Source organism: Drosophila willistoni (assembly GCF_018902025.1).
Source record: "Drosophila willistoni isolate 14030-0811.24 chromosome 2R unlocalized genomic scaffold, UCI_dwil_1.1 Seg167, whole genome shotgun sequence".
NCBI classification, from domain to species: domain Eukaryota; kingdom Metazoa; phylum Arthropoda; class Insecta; order Diptera; family Drosophilidae; genus Drosophila; species Drosophila willistoni.
Genome location: NW_025814050.1, coordinates 4,248,815 through 4,265,258, shown reverse-complemented (window position 1 = coordinate 4,265,258; position 16,444 = coordinate 4,248,815). Strand labels below are relative to the sequence as shown.

General features: G+C 38.1%; 4 protein-coding genes across 6 annotated transcripts; 3 read left to right on the top strand and 1 right to left on the bottom strand.

Annotated features, from left to right (window-relative positions):
* Positions 1 to 10,779, bottom strand: LOC6644401. 2 transcript variants are annotated; one of them, XM_002066711.4, is made up of 3 exons: positions 10,351 to 10,779; positions 1,586 to 1,734; positions 1 to 279 (listed from the first exon to the last, which is right to left on the bottom strand). In XM_002066711.4, exon 1 carries the CDS (start codon positions 10,679 to 10,681, stop codon positions 10,409 to 10,411), a length of 273 nt encoding a protein of 90 aa, XP_002066747.1. In that variant the 5' UTR covers positions 10,682 to 10,779; the 3' UTR covers positions 1 to 279; positions 1,586 to 1,734; positions 10,351 to 10,408. The 2 variants fall into 2 exon arrangements, with proteins under 2 accessions (XP_002066747.1, XP_023032368.1); XM_023176600.2 differs by lacking the exon at positions 1,586 to 1,734.
* LOC6644402 (insulin receptor) lies at positions 1,999 to 10,349 on the top strand. The gene is made up of 7 exons (XM_002066712.4): positions 1,999 to 2,792; positions 2,853 to 2,933; positions 4,706 to 4,869; positions 5,913 to 6,038; positions 6,105 to 6,458; positions 6,516 to 6,819; positions 8,849 to 10,349. Exons 1-7 carry the CDS (start codon positions 2,415 to 2,417, stop codon positions 10,316 to 10,318), a joined length of 2,877 nt encoding a protein of 958 aa, XP_002066748.2. The 5' UTR covers positions 1,999 to 2,414; the 3' UTR covers positions 10,319 to 10,349.
* A 476-nt stretch (positions 10,780 to 11,255) lies between the features above and the next one.
* Positions 11,256 to 12,804, top strand: LOC6644400 (dnaJ homolog shv). Its single transcript, XM_002066710.4, has 2 exons — positions 11,256 to 12,450; positions 12,515 to 12,804. The coding sequence occupies exons 1-2, from the start codon at positions 11,424 to 11,426 to the stop codon at positions 12,568 to 12,570; spliced, it is 1,083 nt and encodes a 360-aa protein (XP_002066746.1). The 5' UTR covers positions 11,256 to 11,423; the 3' UTR covers positions 12,571 to 12,804.
* A 376-nt stretch (positions 12,805 to 13,180) lies between these two features.
* LOC6644399 lies at positions 13,181 to 16,065 on the top strand. 2 transcript variants are annotated; one of them, XM_023176598.2, is made up of 7 exons: positions 13,181 to 13,518; positions 13,747 to 13,884; positions 13,948 to 14,127; positions 14,193 to 14,383; positions 14,449 to 14,984; positions 15,039 to 15,201; positions 15,261 to 15,869. In XM_023176598.2, exons 1-7 carry the CDS (start codon positions 13,492 to 13,494, stop codon positions 15,805 to 15,807), a joined length of 1,782 nt encoding a protein of 593 aa, XP_023032366.1. In that variant the 5' UTR covers positions 13,181 to 13,491; the 3' UTR covers positions 15,808 to 15,869. The 2 variants fall into 2 exon arrangements, with proteins under 2 accessions (XP_023032366.1, XP_002066745.2); XM_002066709.4 differs by having other exon boundaries at positions 13,183 to 13,518; positions 15,274 to 16,065.
* The last annotated feature ends 379 nt before the right edge of the window (positions 16,066 to 16,444 follow it).

Here is a 16,444-nt window from a genome sequence, read left to right as displayed (position 1 = left end):
TTATTATTTCTGTCAAAGTGCTTACTTTTGGTTTAATTACAAATTTAAAGACAGTGGCAGAATCTTAAAATAGTTACAATTACTTTAATTAATTTATGTATAGAGTCGAGCTGATGCGCACTTATTGAACATTAAGTGCATAGTTAAATAAATGGCATAAAAATATCCACAGTGATATTCGAATCGAATCGGATATGAATACTCCCGGATTCGAGTAGTCCATCCAAGCTCCTTATGCCATTCTGTGTTCGTGAGGTATATAAATAGTTCAATGTATTTCTGAAACAATAAAAGAAATAAATAAATCAATCAATTAGTAAAATACAAAAATATACAATAGAGTGATACAAAATTAATGATGAAAACGAATTCATAGAGCTCAAAAATATATTATATATTCCCGGAATCTAAATGTATATTCGTTAGTAATTAATGAAATTTAAACTAGGTACTTAATTAAAACGAATATAAACCAGCAACGGATGTGAAAACTGTGAATTGGGAGAAACTTTGCCCCCTAAAGTATGCAAAAGCATTTAAAAAACTAGCTTTTTAAAAGAAATACAACAATTTTAGAATGTGCTGTGGCTGAAAAATAATCATCAACATTGTTTATGGATAATTTTACATTAAAACGAAATATTTAATTTTAGCATCATTTTAATTACCTTTTGATTATACATTCATAGTAGTTTAATCAATTTTTTACGGTTTTTCGCTGAGTTCTCTTTATTTTATTAATAAACTTTGTATCAGCGTAGAAACAAACAGACTACTATACGATATGGAAGCCGATATAAAAATTAGGGAAAATTGAGATAAGCTAGCATTTGTATTTTGTAAATTTATGACTTAGTTTCCTTTAGATATCGATATTAAATTTATCGAAAAATTATGGATTTAGATCCATATGTTTATAACTTAGTTTCCTATAAATCACATAAAATTTATACCTTATACTATAAAGTCAGACAATCGTTTAAAAGTGAACTACCGACCAGCTTACTCGATCCATTCCCGGTCGGATGTATTATTGAAAAACAAAAGTCAGAAAAGTTAAAAAAAGGCAAAAACTTCAAAGTTACAACACTTTTTAAATAAGTTTTAGCTTTATCTATAACTTATTTTGTAATATTCAAATACAAAGTTAAACAATCGGCGTTGGAACTGTTGGATTCGAAATTGACTTTTGTTTTTGTAGCGCGCCAACCAATTTCTATGTTTTTTTGAAAACAAATGCTTCTCCAAATTCGACTTAAGCACCAACTAGTATGCTAATCAAGAGCTAATAGTCCTGTCCTTTTCCAAAATAAAATTTGGTTTTGACATATATTTTGTTTATTATTTCAAATATACATATATGTACATATGTACAAATGCTTTTTTCGACTCTGGAGAATCGACCGACTACTTATTTAAAATTAGTTTTGACCATTTATCGGACGCAGGTCAAACCTACTACTAATACTTTATTTCGGTAGAATCATTCCTAAGTTTGATTTAAAAATTGTAAATTATTTATTTTAAAAAACAACATCATTTGTTGATCACATTTTATTAATTATGACATTTTCATTCCAAATACCTGAATTTGGGCGAATTAACAATCGTTATAGATCCCGATTTTTGAAGAAACCGATTCAAGTGTATCAACTGTCTCTTTGAGATATTTAAAAGAGTTATCGTTACATCATTTCGACAATGTGGCAACTGCTCTGTTCCGTTATATGAACTCTGGATTCCAAAGAAAAGGAGACGACGATTAGAAAATCTCTGACGAAGATACTCAAATTAAAAACAATATAACAATATAAAAAAAAAGGCGCAAAAAAGAAAAAAAAAACTAATTGTTTTCGAGTGGGTGTGTGTGTGTTTGTGTTTGTTTATGTGTGTGTGTGACCGTGTGAATGTTTATGTGAAACTGTTTGTTTATTTATATTAAATTTTCGAAAGCTAAGCAAAAAAAAAAAAACCAACAACAACTACAACAGAATAGAAGGAAAGAAAAAAATGAAAAGCAAAAAGTAGTGGCCAAAAATTAACAGAAAACCTTTCGGGAAGCTCGTGCGATATTCTGACCGAGATTGCGCTTAATATATAAACGTGAAAAACACATAAATATCGGCTAATCGAGATGGGAATGAAGATGCCAAAATCAATGCGCTAATGAGCCGCCCGTTAAAAGGAGAGCATAAACAGCAAACAAAACAACAACCAAAAACAAAAAGCAAAAAACGCCAACTAAAAGAAACAACGCAATTGCAATAACTGTAAACAAATCTGATAACACGAAAAACAAAAATAAAAACACACACACACACACAAATAAAAATAAAAACAAAAAAGATTCCTAAGCAATGTTGAGAAGACGGCGATGCAAAAAGCATTGAGAAAAGTGTAAACTTTAGCAGTAAATGATGTTTGGCAACATGTTGCTAGGCCTTGGCCTCATCGTCATGTTGCTAACGACGATCGCCCCTTCGGCCGATGGATACAAGGAATGCACCAGCATCGACATACGCAATGAATGCAGCAAAATGAAACTCCTGGACAACTGTACTGTCGTCACGGGATTCGTGATGATCGCCCTTATGCCCAGTCATCCGAATCAATGCAACTACTCAGAGTTTACGTTTCCCGATCTGATAGAAATCACCGAATATATGATCCTTACGGATGTCCGCGGTATGGTGAGCATTGGTAAAATGTTTCCCCATCTCACTGTCATCCGGGGTCGTCGCTTGTTTCTCAACTACGCTCTGGGAGTGACCAGTATGCCGGATCTCCAATTGGTAAGACCTCAGACATTGGCTTTCCCATAAAATCAAAACAAAAAATGTTCTCAATTCAAGTTGGAGTTCCCCTCTCTGGTGGCCATTCAACGGGGACATGTCTACATCGGAACCTGCCCCAAGCTCTGTCAACTGGAGCGTGTAAGTTAATGTAAACGAGTTGCGAGCAAAAAAATAATGGTACAGGAAAACCCCGCCAAAATTTATTTCGACAACTAGCAAAACAAAAATTCCAATTTTATTTTTAACTGCCAAGAAATGTTATCGAAAATTAGTTTAGTTTTTCGACAAAATTGGGGGGAAAAAAAAGAAGACGAAAGTTTCTGAAAATTTTACAAATATTTTAATATTTTAATAAATACACTGGGCGACATTTTTGAGGTCATGCAAAAGTATTGTAAGTTCAATAGGTAATTGGGGGTGCGATCACGGCCCTGTACTTAGTTTTTGTCCATCACGACAAGTTTTTAAGAAAAATAGGTTGAAATTATTTAAAGTGGCCGCATTTGCAGTATATTAATGTACAAATAATTAGGTATATATAATTAAAAAGGAAATTTACAAAATATCAAAGAGGTACTTCTTTGCTATAATGAATAATATCAAACACTTTGGATATGGTTTTAATGTGAGTAAAAGTTGAGCCCAAAAGTTTGCTAAGGGGAGTTGAAGAATTTTCTGTTTTTAAATTTTAATGAATTATTTTAATCTCTTCCATTTAACAAATAGTAATGTTTGCTAACAAGAGTTTTTTTCTTAAACAGAATATTCCACAATCTATTAAAAATTTAAAAAAAATTGTTTAACTTTCTATAGCATACTTATGGGTGCCTATTTTCCAATCATACTTCACCTGATTTTACAAAGCTGGACGTGATGGACAACACCCGAGTTCATATTCAGAGTTAGCGTACCCGAATTAGTTAGGGCCACCTCTCAAATTAAAGTCATCGAAAATCTAGGCCTGTGCTTTTTGTAGGTCTTTATAGCCAACGCAAAGTTTCTTTTCCAACTTCTTCCAGAGAGAGTGTTTAACAAAATATTGAATATTTAATCTTGGCAATTGGAGAAATCACTAATTGCTCGAAAAATTTATAAATTATATTCGAAAACAAAGTTTAAAATAGTTCCTGAAACTATTCATTATTTTTCAAAATCGTTCGAATGAGCAGGTCACTTTCGGGAAAACAAAAAATGAGCAGGTTGTCTGTATAGCGCTATTTGAAGAACTATCAAATTCTCTCATCAGCAGACTTTGCTAACCACTCTAGAATTGTAAAGCAAACCACACTAAAACCAGTTGTGAATTATAACTGCATGAAGCGAATAAAGGCAAGCATAGCTTACAACTCCAAAGTTCATTTTTGTTTTCATTGTCCGAAAAGGGTCAACAGATTGGTAGAAGAAGCATCGTTCAAACCCACTAAGCATTACGCTATAATACTACTCGGATACAGAATATTGTACTGCACACAAAACCACATTTGTTTTTTGGAAACAAAGTTCTAGTTCCTAGTTATTTCAATCGTTCGAAAGAGCGGGTTCGAGGTCAGTTTCGGGAAAACAAAAAATGAGGTTTCAAATTATTATGACAATCGATTAAAAACTTAGGAGGCTTAGAGGGTTAGGAAGGGGTTGCTGCGGCTAAAGAAGGATCTTTAATTTGTTGTAGAGCAAACATAGTTATCCATGGTAACAACTGAAGGAGGCCAAGACTTGAGAAATTCCTACAAAGTTGCTAAGTTGATAGTTAAAAATGGAATGGATATTTTTTTCGGTAAATAAATATGCATGTTATAAAGTTTCAATGAAGCATTGAAAACAAACTGGACGAGGCACTTATACCTTATTTTTTTGCTCGCAGCGTATACATATCGCATATGTACATATTGACTTTGCATTTGACATTTCAGGTCAATTGGGATCGCCTCACTCTAAGCACGGGTCAGAATCACATTATAGTCGGCGACAATAATTGTACGCAGCGCAGCATCTGCAAGGGCTGTGATTCCGGATATTGTTGGTCAAATTTCTATTGTCAGCGTTTTGAGAACGATAATGTGGCACATATCAAAAAGTAAATGCCACTCAAAGGTTTCTACGAATGATTAATAAGCAAATACTAATCGTTTGAGAAGAAATAATTTTCATAGTTACATACATATGTATCATGGACGTATCCAAGGGGGAATTCTAAGGGTCTGGATACCACCCAAAATGTCAGTAATTCGAATTTCATAGCTCATCGGCTCTATTACCGGTAGAGTCGAATACATTTTTGACTCTAGTCTTGTCCTTGATCATCGAAATTAAAGAGTAACGGATAGTTTACTTTAAGTTAGTGAACTTAATCCAAAATTAAAATGTAGTCAAATTCAGAAACCATTCAAAGTTTACTATATGCTTAGCTTTTGAAAGACCAACTTTCACTCAAAAATTTAGCGGCACATGAAAAGTTTACCAATAAATAGAAAGCAACCGAATCACATCTCCACAAAGATCCCGATAATAGGTTAATCTAAAATATTACAAGTATCTAAAGTATACTGTAGTCCGACCCTGACGACATGCCCCCATATATTACATATTGTAGATATATATAAAAGTATTTCAAATATATACTTGGTTATTATGTTAGGAGTTTTATGCATCAAATAAATTTAAGACAATGATTATCCTTCAGATAAATAGAAAATCCTACAGATAGATATGAAACAAAATCCTCACATCCTTGAGAAGCAAACTATACAGTTTAAATGAAAACATGAACGGATCTAAAAAATATGTTCGGGTGGTGTCCGATCAAAAAATTAACATTGTCGGCTTAGAAAATATAAAAATTTTCTTTTTCAAACTTTGTCAATTTGTGAGTTTATCAATTTGCCCGACCACTTTAAAGATTCAATAGGTGAGCTTAAAGACAGTTGAAAGAGTACAAAATGATCCGAAAAATCAATATTTTGGGGTTGTACAGACCCCCCAGACACCCCTCTGGATTCGTCCATGATTGTAGACATTAATTTTAAAAAAGAAAAGCATTGTTTTTTTTAGAGATAGCATTTGAAATTTTTAACAAAAGTTTTGTCACCAAACTATTTTATTCTTTTGATCACATCCTAGTAATGCGAACAACTGTCACGAGGAGTGCCTGGGCGGCTGCCATCAAAACGAGACGGCTTCGAAATGTCAAGCTTGTCGAGGAATTAGCGATGGCGATGTATGTGTTCCCAAATGTCCAGAAGGAAAGTAAGTGGACGCCGAGTAAATTAGTTTTCGTCTGATTATTCTCACGGGGCTTTAATTTTATCGCAGATATTTTCTGGAGCAGTATCAAAGATGTTACAATCGATCGCAGTGTATTAACGATCATGAACATTATATCTATGGGTCGGAATGTGTTGCCTTTTGTCCCAGTGGCTTTCGGGCTAATAACAAATCGGAGTGTACGGCCTGCGATGAGCAAGATCCTTGCATAAGTGTTTGCTCACCGGAGCCGGCAAACGATACGATCAATGTATCCAATCTAGCCGATGCCGACGAGCTACGTGGCTGTCAGGTCGTCAATGGAAGCCTCACCATAACTATACGAAATCAGGTGAATGAGTCGCAGTTGGCTCACAGTCTGTCCAGCATACGGGAGATACGTGGCTACCTCAAGATCTATCGGTAGGTGTAACACATCGATATCTAATGGTCTCTTTATGCGTATGTTCGTTTTAACAGATCTTCGCAGTTGAGTAATCTTAAATTTCTGAATAACTTGGAAGTTATCAATGGAAACCCGTTGGAACATAGCCATTACTCTCTCATAGTTTACGACAATAAGCAATTGTCCGAGCTTTGGCATCCAGTCAGGCAGTTGCAGTTAAAAGAAGGCGGCATGTTCATACATCGCAACAATAAGTTGTGCAACAAGGCGGTTCAGGATTTTCAACTCTCAGCGAATCATGACAAGGCCCTAGATTCAACGCAGACCAATGATCAGGAGGTATTATGCAGTCCAGCCAAATTACAACTATCCGTGCAAGTAAGTGTAATGTTATTCGTCGGATTCGTTCTTACACTTCGAACAAGGAATTTATTAAATATAGTTTATAACGTGAAGTCAAGTAATAGGGACATTTAAAAGGAAGAGATGGAGAAGTGTCCTATAAACATAAGTGTCTCTTGCTCCTTCGCAGGCTAAGAGGAACCAGAGAGCCTAACTTTACCCGTGCCCGTTGCGTTGCACGCATTTGGTTCAAACTAATATATCATTTTTGCAAAGATATAAGAAGTATTTCGTTCGCTAATTAGATCCATAAGGTGGTTATAGCTCTCAAAAATATTAACTTTCTTAACAGAAGTTTAGAAACAAAACAGAAAAACTGTATTGTCAACTCAATGTTACCCTGTTAACGAGTTTTAGCACTATTTTCTTAAGAAATAATTGCCATGACAACGTCTGAACTTGGTAAAGCACGATCCTAAAATTTCATTAGGTTTTTTATTCTGCCTTCGATTCAAACTCCATGAATTAAGTTGCGTTTCCTTAAAATAATTAATTTTTTGGACTGTATATGTATTACTAATGTCTGATTTCGCAACATACAGTGGCGGCAAATAATTTGAGACAAACATTTTTTTTAACCTTAAGTTCTGATTGCATTCGATTTCTTTATAATGTTAGTGAAAAGTTTTGATGTGTTAATTTATAGCGTTCAATTTATCATTCTATTGAGATGATGTGAGATGATTTTGTGGGCGAATCTTTAGCGGGATTTTTTTTAAATGAATTTTGACAAACACCCTCAAAATTCGGACCCGGCAAAAAAATACACTTTTTCAAAATTTTTACAATTGATTGAAAAAAGTAAAACTAAGATTAAATGCATACCACCAATGAAATAAAAAACGTTAGAGATACGCCCACAAAATTTACGGTACATCATCTCGATAGAATGATATAGATTAGCACATCAAAACTTTTTACTAATATTATATAAAATTCGAATGAAATCAGAACTTAAGGACAAAAAATGTATGTCTCAAATTTTTTGCCGCCACTGTATATGTAATTCATGAGCTATTTGATAAGCATGCCTTAAAGCTTTTTTAAAATTAAAGTCTTCTGCTTCAAAATTTGAGTATTTTAGAGTGATTCGTAAACATTTTTCTGGGGAGCTTCTATCATTATAGGCCCGGCTCTTCTGAACAGTTTTTATTTTAACGAACATGTAGAAAAAGAAATACAAATTCTCTAATACTAAAGCTAATTTTGCAAAGAACTATTGGGTATATTACTATTATTATTTTCTGAGATTCTTCAAAGCGTCTACTGTACTTATCTGCTTCAGATAGAAAAAACAAAAAATTTCAAAAAATTTTTTAAAATCTACTGATTTGATTTATCAAAGAGTTTTTAGAGTATTACATATATTAACTGCAAAATGATTTTTAAAATTTTCAAAATTAAGGGAAACGCCAAAACCAAGACATACAGATATAAACTGCCATGCAATTAAATAGAAACAAGATTTTTTTATGAATTTACATATTTTTACCAAAAAAAAAAGACAAACTAAACAACGACAAAAATATTGTTTAACGTTTAGTACCTTATTAAACTGAATGATAAAATACAAAGAAAGAAATGTTTCATGGATAGTCTTTTATATAGATTTTTTCCCCCTACTGAGAAGCACTTGTATACGGACAACATCTTTAAGACGGTAAATGCTAATGCTAGAGGCTTTTATATAGCTCGCATACAAACGACAAAGTCGCAAACAGTGAATTTTCTCAATAACTTCGTTATTTTCCAATTAAATCAAATTTCATCAAAATCGGATAACTATGTATATCAAATGGCTCCCATAGTTCAAGTAAATACATATCATAATTGCCGAATCAAACTGGTTCAAGGATATTTCACTTCAGGTCGTAAATATGTCTCTAGTTAATGACTATTCGTCTTTGAGTTAACATAATTAATAAGAACAAGTCAGTCAATTAGTCAATTTCTCAAATATCTGATCAAATACAAACTAACTAACTTATATCTCTCCGTTATATAGATTCGGACTCATCGTACGGTGGAGTTGATTTGGCAAAAGTCTGAGACTAGTGTGAAAGTCGAGGTGATATATCGGACAGTACCGAAAGGACACCTATATCACGATCACAGTGAATTAGAAGCGCCTGTATGCACACGAATAAATTGGGAACGTCGTATACTCTTTCCCGATAATCTAATTGATTTCAATGAAACGCATTACAAATACAAGCTGGAGGGACTGCAACCGGACACACGGTATGTGTGCCTGCTGCGCACCTTTGGCGGCGATGTGAAGCACGAGGCACGCAGTGACTTGACTTATGTGCTAACAGAACCGGATATACCACAGCCGCCAAAAGTGGAGCTGATACAGAAAACCGATAGCTCTCTGACGGTGCGTTTGCGGGGTCATGACCAGAATCATGACCATTATGTTCTAACAGTGTTCGAATTGCCCGATGATACGGTGTACTTGGATTCCCGGAACTATTGTCATCATCCGTCATATCGGTGGCAAGACATGCAGGACGGCAACCAATGGCGGGAAAGTGCGTTCCAAGATTACGACTACGACGACTGTTGTGCGCACAAAGAGGAAATGGCCGATGATCGTCGCTTTAAAGATGAAATGAGGGATCAATATCGCTGCAGTTTGGATCAAAACCAAAATTGCCATGACTTAGAGCCGGAGACAAGTCCAATGCAGCAAATTCGTCTCTTGGCCAACACCAGTCAATACGAGCTGAACCACCTAAACCGCTATAGCCTCTACTCTCTGGAGTTGCAGGCTTGTAATGGTTTGGGTTGCAGCAGTCCAACCATTTTGAATGACCGCACCAACTACACTATGGGAGCCGATATGCCGACCGAGTTGAGTGCCTGCTATGTAGGTCATTCGAAAACCTTGATAATGCGCTTCAAGGAGCCACAGCTTCCTAATGCCATGATCGTGTACTATGTCATACACTATCGGAAGAACTTGTCTGACAAGGGGCCTGAAACCCAAATCAGCTGCCTGACACGGAAGGAGCACGCGTTGGCCAAATTTGTGCATGTGGCCATGCTGAATATAACATTCGACGAATTTGCCGTGCGTGTCCATTCCCTGGCCGGAGAGGTGGCTATAACTCCCTTTAAGCCCATCACCACATGCACCAGTGAGGAGCTCATAACGCCAGCGGGAGAGATTCAACAGGATGCACACCTTGCCACAGTTATGGGCTCAGAGCATGGGCATGGAGTAAGCATATTTCTGATCTGCTTTTTCTTTGGATGCTCTCTATCCCTACTTTGGGTTATGTATAAACGTCGGTGTTGGCGCAAATTGCCAGGATTGCGTCGATATGTTCCGGTTAGGGAGCAATGGCTGCGAGAGCGGCAACAAACCGAGGATCGGGAGATTCTCGTCGATGGCTTCGAAACGGTGCGCTTTCAGAACAATAACAACAGTCACAATAGCAGTCACATTGCAGATGAATACCAAATGTGAATAAAAAGCAAATAAAACAAATATTGGCTTACTTTGGATGGTCTTTTCTTCTCTCTTCTGTCTCTCTCACACACACACACACAAACAACCTTATGTGGGGGCTGATGAGATTTGCTTGTTTGCTTCGGGGGTTCCCTCATCCTCGGTGCTTCCGCTGCCCAGCAGCAACTGCGGGATTCCCTTGATAACAGCCGATTCAATTATGCGAATCGAATCGCTGTCCCGGTCCGAGGTGGAAGTTGGAGTCGGTGTCCGCGGTGTCTGCAACTGCTGGCGGGCTTTGGCTCGCTCCATCTTGGCCTGTTCGTATTCCTTTAGCTCGGAAAGCTTAAGTTGGATTGTCTGCAGTTCGCGTCGTCTCATTATTACAATTATTACACCTTGACAATTAAATTAACAAGCCAATTTGTTTGTATTTTATTTTTAGTGTAACCAAACTTTTCAACGTTGTATGTGCGTAAAATTAGCCACACTGTTAACCTAGAGTTACCAACAACTTTCCGTTAGCCCACTGTTAGCTTTTTCTATTTCTAATTTTAAATTTTTTAGCTATTTAGTAACTATTGTCAACCAAATTATTCTTAATTAAATAAAGAATAAATCAATCTATTGTTTTTATTTACTTTCGGGATGAAATGTAAATTTTTCATCAGATGGCAACGCTGCTAAATTTCAATAGGTATGGTAATGATATACAATATATTCTCACGAACTCAACGAATATCGTTTATTAAGAAATTTGGCGGTACCAATATTTCTAAAACATTATAATACCGAAATAGAAACATGAAAAGAACTAGGAAAGAATGAAACTAAATCCACTACGAACTTTTAATTTTCATTCCTCCTAATTTTATTTCAAGTTTCTATTAAATTACATGTTTAGGTTCGTGAGTGACGACGTGGATTGCCCATCACTATGCCGGCAGACAGCCAATCAACGCCAACCACGACTACACACACAAACGTATTACCCTTCACACAGCGATTTTGCCAACTTTTCTAAAAAAGATAAAGAATGGTTTAGTATTAATTATTGACAATTGCCTAAAACTAGTAAATTAACACAGTAGTTCCCAAAAATCAAACTCTTCGCGGCCAAATCATGCAGCTGCAATTTAAATCCTTGCTGCTAATGCAATTGGCCCTCTTCATCATTTGCTGTCTGGACGAGGCTTTCGGATCTGGTCGTGACTTTTACAAAATTCTAAATGTGAAACGTAGTGCTAACACAAATGAAATAAAGAAGGCATATAGACGATTAGCCAAAGAACTACATCCTGACAAAAACAAAGATGACCCAGATGCGTCCACAAAATTCCAAGATCTTGGTGCCGCCTACGAAGTGCTCTCCAATGCTGACAAACGCAAGACCTACGATCGCTGCGGTGAGGAGTGCCTAAAGAAGGAGGGCATGATGGATCACGGTGGTGATCCGTTCTCTAGTTTCTTTGGTGACTTTGGATTCCATTTCGGCAACGGAGATCCACATCAGCAAGACACCCCCCGTGGAGGTGATATTGTAATGAATATGTATGTCTCGCTGGAGGAGCTATATTCCGGTAATTTCGTGGAAATCGTACGTAACAAGCCTGTAATGAAGCCAGCTTCGGGTACGCGAAAGTGCAACTGCCGTCAGGAGATGGTTACAAGGAACTTGGGTCCAGGCCGTTTCCAAATGATACAGCAAACTGTCTGCGATGAGTGTCCCAATGTCAAACTGGTCAATGAAGAGCGTACTCTCGAAATTGAAGTGGAACAGGGCATGGTCGATGGACAGGAGACACGCTTTGTAGCCGAAGGTGAACCTCATATAGATGGAGAACCAGGTGATCTGATTATACGCATACAACAGATGCCCCATCCGCGATTCCTCCGCAAGGGCGATGATTTGTACACAAATGTGACCATAAGTCTTCAGGACGCTTTGATCGGGTTCTCCATGGAAATCAAGCACTTGGACGGTCATCTTGTTCCCATTACAAGAGAAAAAATAACATGGCCCGGTGCTCGCATACGCAAGAAGGGCGAGGGTATGCCCAACTATGAGAATAATAATCTGACTGGCAATCTTTACATCACTTTTGATGTGGATTTCCCCAAAAAGGATCTGACTGATGAAGACAAAGAGGGTAGGTAGAAAATGTTATTTAAAATTGACACTTTTATTAATATTTGTTGTCTTTCTTTTTCTAGCCCTTAAGAAAATACTCGACCAATCGTCTATCAACCGCATCTATAATGGCCTGTGATCTGGTTTGAGCTTTTGGGAACCAATTCCCCACCACCATCAGCACCCCCCCTTGGCTGTACATTACTAAGCTCAGAAATTGAAGATGACTTTGTTACAAAAGTTGTGCGCTACCACTTTAATTATAGTTTAGCAATTATAAAGAAAAAATAGAAAAAAGAAACAAAACACAAAAGGTAACAGTTTCCAAAAAAGATCTAATGGAACAAAAATAAATGAATGTTTTAAATTATAATTGTTTTGATTACATCATTATGCATTTATTTAAACCTATCCAAGCCCTTTAGATGCAGAAATTGTTTACCTTTTTAATAAGTGTAAATATTTATTTAGAGGACACCTAATAAAATTCAACATATTTTGATAGAATATCATTTGTGGTATAGCTCTTTCCTGTTGAAACTAATTTTTAGGGGGCGTAAATCCAAAATTATTATATAAGAATAATTTTTAAGAGAGAATTTTGTTACTTTTATAAATGGAAGGAATTGTTTTCAATAAAAATCACAGTTTTCAATATATCAATGACAATGTTATCGAAATCAACACTGCTCAGGAACAGCTGTCGCTAAGTGGCGCAGGACATGTCAGTCAGTGTGAGAGAGAGAGGGAAATTGCGACTACGTTATGGTTGAGGGGGGAAGAGTGTACGAGCAAGTGAGCTTGACAGTTGCCAGAGAGCTTAGAAATTTTCATCAGAACGGACATCAAATAAAATATTTACAATAATTAATAGAAAATAAAAGGAAAAAACTTAAAACTTGACGATTTTTTTAATGTTCAGAGTTTTTGGACATATTCGGCAAGCCTCCCCCACCAAAATCACAAAGGAAAGATAACCGTTAGTTGGTGGTAAAACATAACCTTAGATTGACTATAACTGCATTTAATAAAAAGCCGAAATTTGGAAAATATATTATGAATGTCGCCTAAATATCATCATTTCGAAGTAAGTTGATTGGGAGGAGAAGAAAAATTATACTTTTTCTAGAAGGGTGCGTCCTGCCACCCCCATGTGCCTTGTTTTAGTTTTATGTGTTTTTTCGTTTTTCATTCCTTTTCCTATCGATTTTTCCTGTGTTACTTTAAGTGACCCAAAAACCAAGAATTTAAGGGGGAGGGTTTTGGGTTGGGCTACTGCCGGCTAATGTCGTCTTCAATCCATTTCCATTTTCAGTTTGCACTTATCTATTTCCTGCTATTGATACCATGGCCAACAACAAATGTAATCAAGATTCTCTGCTCGCGAGATAACAGTCGATTGGTAAGGAAAATAGTCCGCTCCAAATGGACGCCGATCCTGGACAAACATCAGGTAAGTCAATGGCAAGCGGGGAACCCATTTGATAAAGTTGATTGATCCTCATAATTTGTATAGGTCAAGTTACCTATGGAATGTCCTTTGCATCCGTTTCGAGATATCTTTGCTCCTCGTCAGGACTCCAAGCAGCGGGATCGTCCAACTCAGTGGACATGTCGACGTTGTGGTAAAAGCTTTTATCAGGAGAAATATCTTGATCTACATTTTGATATAAGACATGAAACACTTATTAATGAGGTGAGCCAAGAAATCCATCATTGGACGCGGCAAAGAGGTTTTATGGATTTACTTACATGTTACAGGTGGAGGACTCCATTTGTCTCTCGGACTTTTGTGACATAATGCGCTGTGATGTATTCCAAACAGAGGATGCCACAAGTTTGAAATTTGGGGATCAACATATTGTCACGGACATTGAAGTTTGGGGTGAATTTGGTGGTCAGAATTCCGCATTGGCCAAAGCGAATGCCGCATATTTGAGTTTAATACCAAGGCAAGTAGTTCAAGACTCCCTGCTCAATATATGACAGCTTTCGAATGAATCTCTTAATCTAGTAGAACTTCCACATTGGGTACCACAACACGTGCCGCCAAAGTACAAAACCGTCAATTACTCCAAGATAAGCCAAGCCAAACGATCAATGATCAGTCGCCAGCCGGAGGGCCGACTGTAGGTGGACCCAGTGAGGTAACAGCCAGTGCCGATGATGGCTCAGCGTCTAGGCCCAAGTCAGCTGGAGAGAAGCTATTGAGGAAGCTGAAAGAACTGGGGCAGGCACACCTGAGACGTGGTGATAATGAAAACGAAGCAAAAGGCGATCCAGCCAAAACCAATGGATTGCCCAACGCAAGCGGAGAGGAGGCCGAGGAGGAGAAGGACGAAGAGCATAGTGGCAATGAGGAGAACGGCAGTGGTCAGGAGCAGCAGCAAGATGCGAGTAAAACAGAAGACGGAAACGCATCGGCCAGGGCTCGAGCCAACTGCAAGCCTGAAGAGCTAAACAAACTGAAAATAAGTTGTGAGCATTTGCTGCGAAGCTGCATAGGCGGTTTACTCCTGTCCATGTCAGATCAGGCCTTCAAGGAGATGGAGGGTAAGTAGGAACTACATATGAAGTATATGACTTTCTATACGATATTATTCACAGAGGAGATGAACAAGGCTGTGTGCTGGTATCTAACCTGTGACCGGTATTGGGAGGATGGACCATTAGAACCACGTGCCTTTCCCTGGGGCCTCATAGTCATACTCATTTTTGTACTCTCGACGGGTATTTGTTTCTGTTATTACATCATTTGGATACTTTTTGAGTAAGTAGCCCAAGCCGCATGCATTATTCTCTCCCAAATTGAGATTGAGCAAACCCAAGTCATTTGTTTCAGTTCCGAAGAAACGACAATCAACACAACCCACTACGGCGGAGGGCTCGGCATCAACAACACCAGCAGCAGCATCTACATGCCCGGTGCCCATCATCATCACTATCAACATGTAGACTACGTCACCCATCGCGATCTACAGCCCCTGGACGACGTCGGCGGGATACCTGGTCTGACTGTGGAACAGCAACAGCAACTGCAGCGGGAACGAGAACGAGAGCGGGAGCGGGAGCAGCAGGCGTATTACTACCGGGATCAAGCGTCGGCACGAGATTTGTACCCCGAATCAGTTCAATACCATCATCATCTTCGGCACAGTCCGCGGCACTACATCACCAGCGGCGATCAGCGTCAAGCGGGGGTGTCGGTTCAGGGTACGGGAACACCCACAGCTTCGGGGGGCGTCCGTCAAGTGCAGGCCACCAGCAGTTCGTCCAACGCCAACACGCCACTGCATCATCATCATCCCCAGCACCGGCATTCGACGAGCCTGGCCTACCCACAGGACATTTTAGACCGACGCGACTATACAAGTAGCTCTGGCTATGTGGCTAGCACCAGTGCTGCTGGTGATGCACCGCGTCATTACAACACTCATCCCCGACCGCTAGACACTCGGCACCGTCATGTCGGCTCTTCGCAGCAATCGCTGCGTGCCTCGTCCTCCACCCATGAGATTGTCCAAGGTGAGATGGTCAGCGGTGCCGGTGGTCTGAGCCAGAATGAACATTACATTTATGTCACTTATCCGCCGGATCTAAATAAACGCTACTTTGACAAGTACGAATAATGCGACGATGTGTGGAGAGTTGTCCATCAGACTTAAAGACTTGACCGGAAAGGATTTTGGATTTTGGCTGGCGGAAAGTTTCCGTGGAGAGCGATGAGAACAGTCTCATTACCTCGATGAGATGCATTCTGATCCATAGAAATTGATGGCATAATATCCGCCCAATGCACACAACTGTGAAGAGAGACCAAAGAGCCCAAATGAGAGCATAACTAAACGAAACCCAAAGAATAAAAATGTTTAATTATCTAAGAAAGTTTTCGTTTTTGAATGGCATTGATTTTTAAATTCGACTTTAAAGCATATTTTATTTCTTGCCTGCAAATACTAGATTTGCGAACTGTGCCGTTTCCCAAAATAATTGCAATATTTCTGTATTATATA

Coding starts and splice junctions, on each gene's coding strand:
- LOC6644402 (XM_002066712.4), top strand. CDS start 2,415: ATGATGTTTGGCAACATGTTGCTAGGCCTTGGCCTCATCGTCATGTTG. Junction 2,934..4,705: donor AGCTCTGTCAACTGGAGCGT/GTAAGTTAATGT, acceptor TTGACATTTCAG/GTCAATTGGGATCGCCTCAC. Junction 6,820..8,848: donor AATTACAACTATCCGTGCAA/GTAAGTGTAATG, acceptor TCCGTTATATAG/ATTCGGACTCATCGTACGGT.
- LOC6644400 (XM_002066710.4), top strand. CDS start 11,424: ATGCAGCTGCAATTTAAATCCTTGCTGCTAATGCAATTGGCCCTCTTC. Junction 12,451..12,514: donor GACTGATGAAGACAAAGAGG/GTAGGTAGAAAA, acceptor TTCTTTTTCTAG/CCCTTAAGAAAATACTCGAC.
- LOC6644401 (XM_002066711.4), bottom strand. CDS start 10,681: ATGAGACGACGCGAACTGCAGACAATCCAACTTAAGCTTTCCGAGCTA.
- LOC6644399 (XM_002066709.4), top strand. CDS start 13,492: ATGTCGCCTAAATATCATCATTTCGAA. Junction 13,519..13,746: donor CTAAATATCATCATTTCGAA/GTAAGTTGATTG, acceptor TTCCATTTTCAG/TTTGCACTTATCTATTTCCT. Junction 15,202..15,273: donor ATCATTTGGATACTTTTTGA/GTAAGTAGCCCA, acceptor CATTTGTTTCAG/TTCCGAAGAAACGACAATCA.